The 13,620-nt window shown below is 42.0% G+C and overlaps 1 protein-coding gene across 9 annotated transcripts in view; it reads left to right on the forward strand.

Annotated features, from left to right (window-relative positions):
• ARHGEF3 (Rho guanine nucleotide exchange factor 3) overlaps positions 1–13,620 on the forward strand; it is a 312,008-nt gene that overhangs the window by 282,137 nt on the left and 16,251 nt on the right. For all 9 annotated transcript variants that reach the window (XM_061396610.1, XM_061396607.1, XM_061396609.1 and 6 more), the window contains 4 exons: positions 4,907–5,077; positions 8,370–8,432; positions 10,707–10,803; positions 10,965–11,041. In XM_061396610.1, the coding sequence (XP_061252594.1) occupies positions 4,907–5,077; positions 8,370–8,432; positions 10,707–10,803; positions 10,965–11,041 (408 nt within the window). The remainder of the gene's footprint in view (positions 1–4,906; positions 5,078–8,369; positions 8,433–10,706; positions 10,804–10,964; positions 11,042–13,620) is intronic.

Raw genomic sequence — 13,620 nt, forward strand, 5'->3', positions numbered from 1 at the left:
GCAACACTATGAATAGGAGCCCAGTAGGCTCCTCTGTCCATGGGAGTCTCCAGGTAGGAATCCTGGAGTGGGTTGCCATTTCCTCCTCCAGGGGATCTTCCCGACTCAGGGATCCAACTCAAGTCCCTTATGTCTCCTGCACTGGCAGGTGGTTTCTTTACCACTGGCACCACCTAGGATGCCCAAACAGTAGGTACAACCCCTAAAGTGGAAGGAGCTCGGGTTTTGGACTCACACAGATCTAGTATTGTATCCTGAACCTTAGCCTTCCTGAGCCTCGGTTTACTCATAAAATGGGAATAAACTCCCACCTTACAGGGTTCTTGTGAGGACTGGAGAGAACTTGTGAGAAGTGCTAAGCAGGGGCAGGTATATAATGGTCCCTCTGTGATCTATGGGCTTCCCTGATAGCTCAGTTAGTAAAGAATCCACCTGCAATGCAGGAGACCCCAGTTCGATTACTGGGTCAGGAAGATCCCCTGGAGAAGGCATAGGCTACCCATTCCAGTATTCTTGGGCTTCCTTGGTGGCTCAGCTGATAAAGAATCCACCTGCAGTGCAGGAGACCTGGGTTTGATCCCTGCGTTGGGAAGATCCCCTGGAGAAGGGAAAGGCTACCTGCTCCAGTATTCTGGCCTGGAGAATTCCATGGACCCTATATATAGTCCATGGGGTCGCAAAGAGTCAGACACAACTGAGTGACTTTCACTTTTCTGTGATCTATGTGGTGAACTTCATCCCTGCCCCTTCCCCTTTAGCCCCCGAGCCTAGCATCGGGTACTAAGGAAACACAAAGCCAGGAATTCTTAGAGATAGGATTCACCTAGTATAGCTCACCTGTCTGTTTTTTTCCACAAAACTGCAACAGTAGAAAATCTCTAACTCTGGGAAATTTTTCAATAAAAACATAAAAATATGTTCAATCCTATGTTCAGAACATGAAACTGAAATTAAGATGTATTTTTTCCCTGTCAGACTGATAATAATATCATGTTGATGAGTGTGTAGGAAAGGAAATATCATATGCCTTTCTGGGGACTATCAAGTTGAACAGATTATTTGAAGGTCAATTTGGCAGTACATATCAAACGTTAAGAAGTGGCTACTTCTCAGACCAAGGAATTCTATTTAAGGAATCTGCCTTACAAAAATACCAGCACGAATACCTAAAGGATGTTCACTGAGTCAATTTTTATAATAGCCGGACACTGGAAACAATGTTAATGTCCATCAGTTGTAGGTTGCTTAAATCCATGTGGTTCATCCAGATTATGGGACACTAACACTGTAGCCATTAAAAAGAATGGGTTGACTTAAGAGGTACAAACTATATAAAATAAATATGCTACAGGGATATATTGTACAGCACAGGGAATATAGCCAATATTTTATAATAACTATAAATGAAGTCTGATCTATAACATTTTGAATTACTATGTTGTATACCTGAAACTAATACAATATTGTAAACCAACTGTACCTCAGTTTAAAAAAAAGATTGGGTGACCTCAGGGTGATGAAAATGTTTTCAAACTAGAGGTGGTGGTTGCATGACACTGTGAATGTACTAAAGTCCACTGAATTATTCACTGAGCTGCTAAGTCACTTCAGTCTTGTCTGACTCTGTGCGACCCCAGAGACGGCAGCCCACCAGGCTCCCCTGTCCCTGGGATTCTCCAGGCAAGAACACTGGAGTGGGTTGCCATTTCCTTCTCCAATGCATGAAAGTGGAAAGTGAAAGTGAAGTCGCTCAGTCGTGTCCGACTCTTAGCGACTCCATGGACTGCGGCCTACCAGGCTCCTCCATCCATGGGATTTACCAGGCAAGAGTACTGGAGTGGGGTGCCATCGCCTTCTCCGAATTATTCACTGTAAAAGTGGTTAATTTCATATGATGTGCATTGTACCTCCATAAATTCTTTTTTTTTTTTTTTAAAGAATGAGTCTTATAACATGGAGAGACATGTTGAGTAAAAAGAGAAGACGTGTTTTCTATGAATGTTAGCAAATGCATAGAAAAGGTTCAGAAAGATCTCAAACAAACTTACAGCAGTTACTTCTAGAAAGTGGACTTAGAAAAATGAGGGGATTTGTACTTAATTTTATGTACTTTTATATGAAAATTCAAAGTTAGCATACAATACTTTCAACCTGGTGGCGGCTAGGGGAAATTTGAAGTTGGTCAGGGACTGAAACCGTAACAAAGAAGGCGGTTGATGCTCTCAAGTGAAAGTGGAAAACGTCTTTCATTTTGAATCCTCCTTTTCGTGTTTTCCTCTCTTTCTGCTCTTCAGTTCCCGCCCCAGCTGGCATCAGAACTGCAAACTGAGATGAGAGAGTCTCTTGATGACTCACTTTGCTTGTTTTGACCTTTCCGTGCCTGTAGCTAATTGATTTTTAGTGCTGGAGGGATCTGGATCTGCGAGCATTAGTTTGGTCACTGTTTATTACAAGGGCTTGTTTTCAAGAGATCCCAAGGATTTGTGAGGTACTGTTAGTGAACTGTATTTGGAGCAAGTGCTTTCTTGGCCAGCCCTGGGCTGGTCCAGTGATCGTGAGCTCATCCCTGAGCCCAGAAGCTCACAGACACCTGTGCCAGCCTGCAGAGCTGTGTTGCTGTTTGAAGCTTCCCGCTTCCAGGAAGTTGTGGTTGTACTCTGAAGCCCCTTGGCAGTCTCTTTTTAAATTTTTCATATTTACTCATTATTCTTGATTGATGAAAAATTGTAAACCATGGGTAAAAAAATACCCATAATATAATCAGATTAAAACAATAGAATTTTGTGGCATTCCTTCTGTATCTTCACTCATGTGCACTTTTTCATAATTATAAAGTGTTCATGTACAGATTTGAATTCTGATTTTATTTTGACTTACAAAGAAGGGATTTTTAGCTGTTAAAACTATATCAAGAAAAAAAAAAAAAACCACACAGAACTCTCAGAAGTGTCCTAATGGCTAGATAACATTCTATCAAGCAGATATGCGTGTGTGTGTGTGTGCAGGCTCTTTGTGACCCCAAGGACTGTAGCCCGCCAGGCTCCTCTGTCCATGGGGATTCTCCAGGCAAGAATTCTGGAGTGGGTTGCCAGTCCCTCCTCCAGAGGATCTTCCCAACCCAGGGATCATACCCAAGTCTTCTCCTCTGTCTCCTGCATTGACAGGCGGGTTCTCTACCATAGTGCCACCTGAGAAAGCAGACGAATTCTAATGTACTCAACAATGTTATGGATAGTTCTTTTAAAATATACTTTCTTAAATTTTATTGTTGAATCTCAAAATATTTGAAAGCTACCTTAGAAGGTTTCAGTGATGATGACTCATATTTAACATGCAAAATCAGTTCCTACCCACAGAAGTTTCTAGTTCAGAGTAGATGACTATAAGTATCATGAAGTGTGATCATCACTATATCAGAGATATGTCCAGATGGTTCTGGGAAAGGATGGGAGAACATTGGTACAGGCTCCCTAGAGGAGGTGTTTGCATTATACCTATCCCAAGGACAGTTAGGAGTTCGCCACCAAGGCAAGGCAAGAAAAGCATTCCAGAAAAAAAAGACTGCTTGAAGGAAGCACAGCAAGTGGCAGAGCATTACATTTTAGGCACGTCCGGCAGATAACCGAGTAGAGCTGGAGAAGAGGGGGCTCATGGTTGAGTGGTAGGAGGTGATCCTAGATGTACAGACTGTGGTCAGATTACAGGAGGACTTCAGTGCCCAACTAAGGAGTTGGAACTTCGCATCGAAGGCCATAGACATGTGGCCACAGCTGTGGCAGGGAACACTTGCTAAATAAGAATGTGACTTTTGAGCACAGCAACACCTCACTGCTTTGGCAACATTTCCAGTATGTGTGTTGAAATCTTCTAGGATGAAGGCTGAAGATGATACACTCAGCTTTCTTCTTGATTATTTGCATTTGTCAAGAGAAAGCACTGTGCTAGCTTGTCTCAGCTACATGGGAAGACTTTGGATGATTAGACCATCCCAAAGTCTACTAGAACCTCTTTGGAAAATCAGAAAAATAAGGTGAGAGTGGTGTCCTTTGCTGCCAAGATCATAACCGACAGGGGAATGTGTCAGCCCCTTAGTCTTTGCGTGGCTCTTCCTGGCTTCAATCACACTGAGATCCAGGGGCTCAGATGGTGTTGGTAGAGCTTGCTGCTCCCTTCCCCCCACTGTGAACTCTCTCCTTCTTCCGCTCTGTGTGTCCCTTTATGCTCTCCTGTAACATACACAGTCTTCTTTGTAACCAGAGTGAGTTGCTGCAAGAAACTGCTGCTTTAGGTTATCTCTTGAGCTTATGGTCCTGAAGAAACAATCGTCCGTTCTTTCTCCCATGGAGCACACAGCAAATTCCAGGGAATTAGGTCCCCTCTCTGAAGCAGGGTGGTGGGGTACTCTGATTGGTCAGGTCTGGGGGAGTCTGCCCAAATGAAGTGAGAGGGGTTACCCAAGGAGAGTGGGCTGTGTTCCCAGAAGGAGGAGAGTAGGCCTACTAGCCAGATGTTGGGTTGGTTTGTTTTTTGAAGAACATCCACTTCTGTTAACCTTTGTTCTTCTCGAGAGCGGAGGTGTCCACTGGAAGAAAACAGAGCCCATCCCTTGACTGAGAGCCGCCTGTGTGCACGCATTTGACCTGAAGTGCTCTTATGCTATGGTACACAGGGTTAGCCCAGTCTCGCAGAACGGATACTCCCAGCACGTCTCTGAAAGCGGCCCCTTGCCCAATTTTCCTTAGCACGTAGGCGAGAGACAATGCCCTACTTCCCACGAGCCTCGTGGCATTTTCCTCTCCTCCTTGCACATGTCTGATTTATGTTCTGTCAGTGACAGGAAGCCGCTCACATGATCCACCCAGTCCTGCTGCCGTGCCTGTGACGGTTTGTTTTTCTCATTGTTCAGCGGTCCATCAGCTTCCGCAGTGAGAGCCGTCCCGACCTCCTGGGCCCCCGACCCTGGTCCAGGAATGCTGCCCCCTCGAGCACAAAGCGGAGAGACAGCAAGCTGTGGAGTGAGACCTTCGACGTGTGCGTCAATCAAATGCTCACATCCAAGGAAATCAAACGGCAGGAGGTAGGCTGGGGCCCCTGGAGTTGGGCGTGTGTTTGGAACAAGGTGCACTATGGGTGAGAGCCAGGCCGCATCTATGCCCCTGTCTCCACATGAGTTCTTTACCGCATCGTCAGAAGGAGGGTGGATGGGGATGTCAGACCTTGTAAGGAACTGAGAAGCCAGCATCCATCTGGTTGGGTATGGCCCTGACTTAAAAAAAAAAAAAAAAAAAAACTGATGTGGGGACTTCCCTGGTTGTCCAGTGGCTAAGACTTGGTGCTCCTAATGCAGGGGGCCCAGGTTCCATCCCTGGTCAGAGAACTAGATCCCACATGCCGCAGCTAAAGATCCCACATGCTGCAACTAAGACTGAGAGCAGTCAAATAAATAAGTAAATATTAGAGAGGAAAAAAAAAAAAAAAGTGATGTGAAAATCTGATTTCATAAAGAAGATGAATCAGGAAGTATCTCTTTAGGATCCTAGCGTTCACAGAAATAATCACATTAATTATATCTTAATAGCACCTTCTGGAATATTTTTAAATATTCAGTTTATGAAACTTTGATCCAGTTTTATGGAAGACTTTAGTATGGAATGCAGTTAATTTCATTCCCTATAAATTTTATGCATCTGTAGCTCTAGATGGCTATGATAATATTACTTTATAGGGAACTTGTCATGTGCCAAGCTGTGCTAAACACTTCAAAGGTGTATCATCTAGGGAAATCCTTGGAATATCTTTTCTAGTAGAAAACGTGACATTGGCGAAAGGAGTATTTGAGAACTTTCTAGGTTTTTGACTCAGCAGTTCTTTTCTAGGACTTTATCTGCCAGGCATACTTGCACATAGATGAAACAAAGTATGTGTAAGGTTATTCATCACAGAAACATTTAAAACAGTGCCAGAAAGAACCCAAACATCTATTATCAAGGCCTGGTTCCATAATGAATGCCCATACCTTCTGTAACTATAGAAACACAAGAAGTGTTGGCTAAGTAGATAAAACAAGACACAAAGTAGGGTGTTATAGTATGGTACTATTTATGTAGAAGAAGGAAAAATGAGTGTGTGTGTATGTGTGTGTTATTTGCATGAAAGTGAAAGTCGCTCAGTCATGTCCGACTCTTTGCGACCCCATGGACTATACAGTCCATGGTATTTTCAAGGCCAGAATAATGGAGTGGGTAGCCTTTCCCTTCTCCAGAGGATCTTCCGAACCCAGGGATCACACCCAGGTCGCCTGCATTGCAGGCAGGTTCTTTACCAGCTGAGCCACAAGGGAAGCCCAAGAATACTGGAGTGGGTAGCCTATTCCTTCTCCAGGGGATCTTCCCAACCCAAGAATCAAACCAGGGTCTCCTGCATTGCAGGCAGACTCATTACCAACTGAGCTATGAGGGAAGCCCTGTATTTGCTTATAGACGCATAAAATATTTCTGAAAAGACGTATAAGGAACTGGTAACGTTGTTGACTCCTGATAGAAGAACTAGATGGCGGGAAGGAGGCGAGAAGGAAGTTTTCACCATGTGGCCATTCCTATGCTATGAATTTTGAACCATGTCGATGTATTATCTATTTTAAAAAATAAATAGGCAATTTAAAAATAATATATACACTAATAATATCATTTGCAGAAATATTAACAGTGGCAAAATTTTAACAGTGGTTAACAAGATGATATTGTGGATGATTTAAATTTTTCCTCTTCGTATTTTTCTGCGTTTTCCAAAGTGTGAGTAGTGTACATATGTAACTTGGACTTTGTGATAGTAGTAAGGAAAGATGGGAGGACTGGTTCTGCAGATGAGGAGATGATTAAGGTACAGGGTCACCCACCTAGAAAGTTGCAGAGGTGGGATTTGAACCCAGGTCTGTCCTACTCCAAAGCCCGTGGTCTTCATGCTTTCCACCCACACAGATGCCTGCCCACCGTGTACCCCACTACAGCTTCTGTGGTCCTCCTCTTCTGGGGGCCACACTGAGCTCTGGTGAAACAGACATACAAGGAAATCTGAGGAAGGTCCAGTTTCCTCCTCCAAGGGGATCTCCCCAACCCAGGGATCAAACCTGAGTCTCCTGCGTTGGCAGGCGGCTTCTATACCACTGAGCCACCTGGGAAGCTCCCAGGGTCCAAGTAAAAATAGTTCATTATTGTGCCTACCCACGTCCTGGACTTGATAATGCTGTATAGTTATATAAGATGGCACCAGTGCAGGAGGCTGAGTCATGGCTATACAGATCCTCTCTGTATTATTTTTGTAACTCCTCGTGTGAGTCTATAATTATTTCAAAATAAAAGGTTAAACAAAATATAGAGTACCAGGAGGTCATGATGTGGAAACTTTACGGACCTTGAGAGGGGTCGCCATGCACCGGCCTCCAGCACAGCGTCCAGCCTTCACCTGTTGCCAGGGAGCACGTTCATCACCCCACTGTTCAATAGGCCCAGGGACGCAGGTGTTCTCCACGCCTGCTGCCTTCTTCCCTCTAATTCAAAACACACGCCGTAGTCCCTGAACTATCACCACAAACATGCAGTCCTTTAATAACATTAAGTTTGCCAACAGTTTAGACTCTTAGGTGAAAGTAAAAGACTGTTCTGTGCATCATAGCTCTTAGATTAAGATGGCTTAATAGAGCCAAATTAGAGATGATTCATTTACACACATTTTCACACAGCCAGCTCCTTTGGTTTTATTTATTGTACAGTGTGAAGGTGAGAAGTAATTTAGAATGAATTAACTTCACCAGACATTTAAAGTGATAAAATATTGGATTCTTCCTACAATGCAGCCTTAACACAAGTGGCTGATAGGAATAAAGCTCTCTGTTGAGATTCACCTTCTGTTGAATAGAAGGAAGACAAATTGTGATGGCCCAGTTAATAATAATTCCATATCCATCACTGAGAACAGGCCCTGTATCATTTATTATGATTGCCATTCACAACCAAGACACAGACTCACAACCATGGCTCAAATTCTAATTATTTCACCTAAAATAACTCTGTCTTGTTCAGCTGCATCAAAATTCTGTAAGTGAAAGATGACTTGTTGGATTGGAAGCATAAATGGAAACTCTTTTTCCCACAAACAGATAAGCACATTACACAGAAGTTTTGCATAATTGTTTTTTTTTGTAGGTTTTAGTCACTAGATACAATTGCTTTGGGTTAATTTAATATTTTAAGAATCCTGTAAAAATCCTGAAGAAATAAGTAGATTTGGGGCTTTGCACACTGGCACCAGCATCATTTGAATTTGGTCTCATAAATGAAAGTTCAGTAAATGTGTGTTATCTTTCCTTGCAGGCAATCTTTGAGCTTTCTCAAGGAGAAGAAGATTTAATAGAGGACTTGAAATTGGCAAAAAAGGTACATTCAAATCCAGTGGTCCTTTGAGTCACCTCCTGCTTATTTTCCTCTGAGTAATTTCACAGTGCTAAGACTGTACTTTATGATCACTCTTTTTATGACTAAGACAGGTCATAAAAAATTGAGAGGAACCTACAAACCAAGTAGTAGGGAAAATGGCTCAAAGCAAGCAGGCTCTAGACCTGACACCTTTAGGGCTGGCACCCATGCATGTCTCTAACGCACGCCAAAGAATACCTCATTTTAATCAGAAAGTGTTCATGAGGCCTGGCTTCTCATGCATTTCATTGTCCTAGAAGTCTCACAGGCAGGACTCCCTCAGCCCTGGGAGAGAATATGCAGACGTCTGAAATTGGAATGGTGTCTTAGAGAGAAAGTCGTTTGAGTCCCGTAAGTGGGTAAAGTCATTCATGGAGGCAGATGAATACTGTCTTGTAAGTTAGGGTCTTTCATATGGAAAATTGTCTGTAATCACTTTGTGTGTGGGAAGGGAAAGGAAATTCATGCCTTGTAGTCTGTATAATCTTGACAGCCATCCTGCCTCAAAAACCTTTCCATTCCATTGTCTGCCGTGGAGGCTAAAATCCAGACTTCTTCCTGTGACTCTCTCAGCTTTCTCAAAAATTAACAGGGTTGGAAAGATGCTTCCCTTCTCCTAAGTGTCCCTGTGTGTGTGCATGTGCTCAGTTGCTCAGTCATGTCCCACTCTTTGCGACCCCATGGGCTGTAGCCCACCAGGCTCCTGTGTCCATGGGATTCTCCAGGCAGGAATACACATGTGGGTGCCATTTGCTTCTGCAGGGGAACTTCCCGACCTGGGAACCTAATTTTATGCTAATATCAAGTCCCATCCGTAGCATTCCTGAGAGATGGCCATCCGAGCTTTTGTTGGATACAGTCAACAAAAACTGAGTTTTGGGCAGGGCTGAAGGTGAAGAACATGGGGAGGACAGAGGAGGCATTTAACTCTAGGAGACCTCTTGCTGGTCATAAGTTCAGCTCCTCCTTCCTCCTCCAAGATCAACCTCCTTACCTTTTTCACTTGTATCCTTTGCTTTGCTGGCCCTGCCTTCCAGCAAACCCCTCTCTTTCATTTCAACCATCCATGTCCACCTGTCCTCCAGAAGCAAACTCAAATCTCAGTTCATTCAACAGTATTTACTACCTCTTTCTCTGTGCCAAGTACCTCATCTTTAAAATATCCCATAGCCAATCCACCTCTAATTCTCTGATCTTCTAGAGCAGTTATCATCTGGTGAATTTTTGCTGCCATGTGACATCTCTCCTATTTTTAACCATAAACTTTTTTTTTTAACATTAATTTTTCCACACCTTTTTTTTAAATCTTCCCAGTGAGCTTTATAAAACTTGAACGCAGGGACTGTGCAGTCTCAGTCTTTGCAGTGCCTTGGGTATAATTGTGTATACATGTATTATTCATGGTCAACCCAGTCAATCCTAAAGGAAATCAGTCCTGAATATTCATTGGAAGGACTGACACTGAACCTGAAACTCCAAAACTTTGGCCACCTGATGTGAAGAACCAATTCATGGAAAAGACCCTGATGCTGGGAAAGATTGAAGGCAGGAGGAGAGAGGGATGACAATGGACGAGATGGTCAGATGGCATCACCGACTCAATGGACATGAGTTTGAGCAACCTCCAGGAGTTGGTGATGGACAGGGAAGCCTGGCGTGCTGCAGTCCATGGGGTTGCAAAAAGTCAGACACAACTGAACAACTGAACTGAACTCTGGTTTACTTACCATTAATAAGAGATGATAAGATTAGCAGAGATTTTGCCCTCTCTGCTTCAGTTTCATAGTAAAGGATACCAAGCACCTTTTTCCCCCTTCACAGTTTAAATACAGACTGATTGAAAAATAACCTAGTGGTAACTAATTTTGTACACAGTGAGAATTTTTCAAGCTGCTGGACCTTCAGTAAGGTTAATTTTTAAAACATTATACAAATCAAATCTGCTCTATATTTAGAATTCTTGCCCTTTCTGAGACGTAAGATATACTAGGAGGGAAAAAAAAGCTTGAAAAAATCAGCTTTGGTTTATCAGCAACTGCAAAGGCTGAAGGCAATACCGGATTCTCATCTGTTCCAACCACACCCATCTGCTGTTTGTGCAGCATTATGGGAGAAGTCACTGGGGAAAGCCAAATACTCTGTTACTCCATAGGGCCTCTCAGAAGCCATTTACGTTAACAGCTTACTTTTTCTGATTGTAAATGCGTGCTTCTATCTCTTGCCCTTCTTGTGCAGGCCTATCACGACCCTATGCTGAAACTCTCCATAATGACAGAACAGGAGTTGAATCAAATTTTTGGAACACTGGACTCCCTGATTCCTCTCCATGAAGGTATAATTTTGTTCCCAGGATGAGTCGTGACTTGTAGCATTAACTGAGTTGTCTTATAACAAGTCACGGTTATGTAATAACGTGAGTAACCCAGACTTTCCCAGCCCTGTTCATATTTTGAGTGCCTAACAAAATAAGGACTCTTGTTTGTTTCTCACCAGACCTCCTTAGTCAGCTTCGAGATGTCCGCAAGCCCGATGGCTCGACTGAGCACGTCGGTCCCATCCTCGTGGGCTGGGTAAGAAAAGTTCTCTGGCTTTGATTGAAGATGATTTTCAGTAATGTCAATGGAGTTTCATTTTTAGCTGGACTTTTTTTATAGGCAAACTTTTGGTTTCACATCAGAAAAATTAAAATGGCAAGTTTCTAGTATAATTTATCATTATATTTATTAGCCTTTATCGCCTCAGAGCATAGAAACAGTTTTTTTTCTTATTGTAAATGAACTGCATTTAAAGATAACATGGCCTTTGTGCAATAAAAGAAGTAAAGGCACACATGAAATTGTTACTAGTTTCACATCAAATTAAGTAAAACTAATTAATATTCACATCACACCAAATATAGCTATTACCTCTTTCATTCTAGTGAAAATTTAAGGACAGCTTCCTGTCCATCACTAAAAATGCTTTATTGATGCTACCAAAAAAAAAAAAAAATTTCCTTATGGTCAAATGTTATTTCATAAACAAGGTAATGACTAAATACTGTTAATGTTTAGCATATATCTGATCCTAAGTAACTTCTTACGAGAGCTGGGTGTTATGCTGATCTGTACCCTAATATAACCCATACCCTTTCATAATTGAAGAAATCAGTTGTGACTTTAGATGATGGTGTCTATAGATTTTTGGTTCTGGGGCTGAGTTAGTGTTTTACTAAGCGCTTACAGTGGTGGTTCAGTTGTAGTTTATTTTAGACAAGGTATGCACTTTCTGTTTTGCCACAGGCCCCACTGCTCCCTATTATGCATTTCTATTTCCCTCTGTAAGTCCTTGAGTGTTCCACCCCTGCCCCAGGTGTTTTTCATTTGTTATGAAGCAGATAATGAAAGCAGATTACTGTGAAGACTTCTTCCAGGCAGTATTAGGTCCCTCTGATCCACACAGTGTTCCAGAACAGGCAGGAAGTGCCATAGTAGCACTGCTAGAGTTATTCCGCTATTTGGAGAGTGTGTGAAGATTATAAATCCTATTACCATGTGATTTCTGTTTATCCAGTTACACTTTATTTGTATTTTAACCTTCCTAAACCTTCCAGCAAGTAAGCTTTGTGGTTGATCTCTTTTCTTACCTTAATGCTTCTCCATTACTGCCTTGATCAAGAAACTTTGACGGTTTCATGACTTAGCTTTAGTCCAGGAGTCAGTTTTAGCACTGAGGCTGAAATATCCCAAGGGTATCTGAAAGTCAAGTAATGTTCTAAGATGAATAATTTAGAACATGTGCCTTAATATTTCAAGAGAGATCATTCATCTTATTTTTTTTTCTAACTTTCATTTTATTATGAGCCCTGGTAGATGTCTTAACTTCGTTAGCCCACAAAGAAATTTCTCTAAAAAGAGTCAGCCAGCTGGAGACAGAGGAGGTGTAATGAGATGAGAGAGTCTGCCTTACTGTTTCTTAAACTTCTTCAGTCTGTGGACTGCTTTGGTGGGAGAAGGAACAACTTCAGAATGGCATGATGACTCCTCTGTTTTTGATGAGACGGCAGTGTAGAACTATAAGGTTTCCTTAGACGTCATATACAAATTGTCTGTTCATATGAGAAGCAAAAATGAACGCAATCTGCTTTGTTACTTTTCTTTTTCTGAAATAAATGCACTTTTGTTAGGAAATTGGTTTGATTTGAGGGTGGGTTTTGTAGTCCTTTTCTGTACTTACACCAGAGATGTTTGACCATGCCAGTCCATTGCTCTCTGGACACTTAGACATCAAATGGGAGCTTGCAGCTTGAAGAGCAGCCTGAAATTACACAACTGGCCCATTGTTACCAGATCTCATGGGAAATGGTCCTTATTTATCAGGCCTGATGAGCTGTTAAATGTTTTCCCTCTCTTCACTGCAGATGTGTCCGTGCGAGTGGGAATTGTAAACCAAGGGGTGCATCTGTTTGAGTTCTGGTCTTTTTAACAGAACAAAATAAACATCTTAGTAGACTTTGAATGAGAAAAGTCAAAGCCCATTCCACCCATGAAAAATTGATTTATTTCCCCCCAAAGGAAAAAAGTGGGCAAAAAAGCTCTTTTAAACAAGTAAACCGCCCAAGTGGGATTGCCCTGACCAGTCCTTTTGACCTTAGAATGAATCAATTGCTTTTACTTTAAAGACCTTAAAGAGAGTGGTGGGTTTTTTTCAGGGAACCACCTTCTTTACTGGACATCAGTAACCATGGGCTGGCCTGTTCTCATAAACCTCCCTTTCTCATAAAGAAACAACTTCCCAAATTACATCTTCATGCTAACATTTTTTCAGTAATAAAATAATTTATCAGAGCTACAGAGCAGCAAGTTCCCATGTTAATTTGGGTTCTAATTAAATTTTCATTCCAAAGAGAGAGTCAGGGTACACGGAAGCAAAAAAAAAAACAACTTTATTCTATCACTTTTCATAATGTTAGAAAGGTAGAAAGACTTTCTTTAAAAAAAAAGAGAGAAAGCGTTTCCCTTATAAATTCTTGATAGTCTAAATGATGGGGAATACTTCAGAACTCTCAGGGTGTGGGAAGGACAAACACACTTCAGACTAGTTTTGTCTCCAGCTAAGCAAGTAGTTTTGCTTCTCTAAACCATAATTTCTTCAATAAAAATATTTTTGG

Source organism: Bos javanicus, chromosome 22 (assembly GCF_032452875.1).
Source record: "Bos javanicus breed banteng chromosome 22, ARS-OSU_banteng_1.0, whole genome shotgun sequence".
Taxonomy (NCBI): domain Eukaryota; kingdom Metazoa; phylum Chordata; class Mammalia; order Artiodactyla; family Bovidae; genus Bos; species Bos javanicus.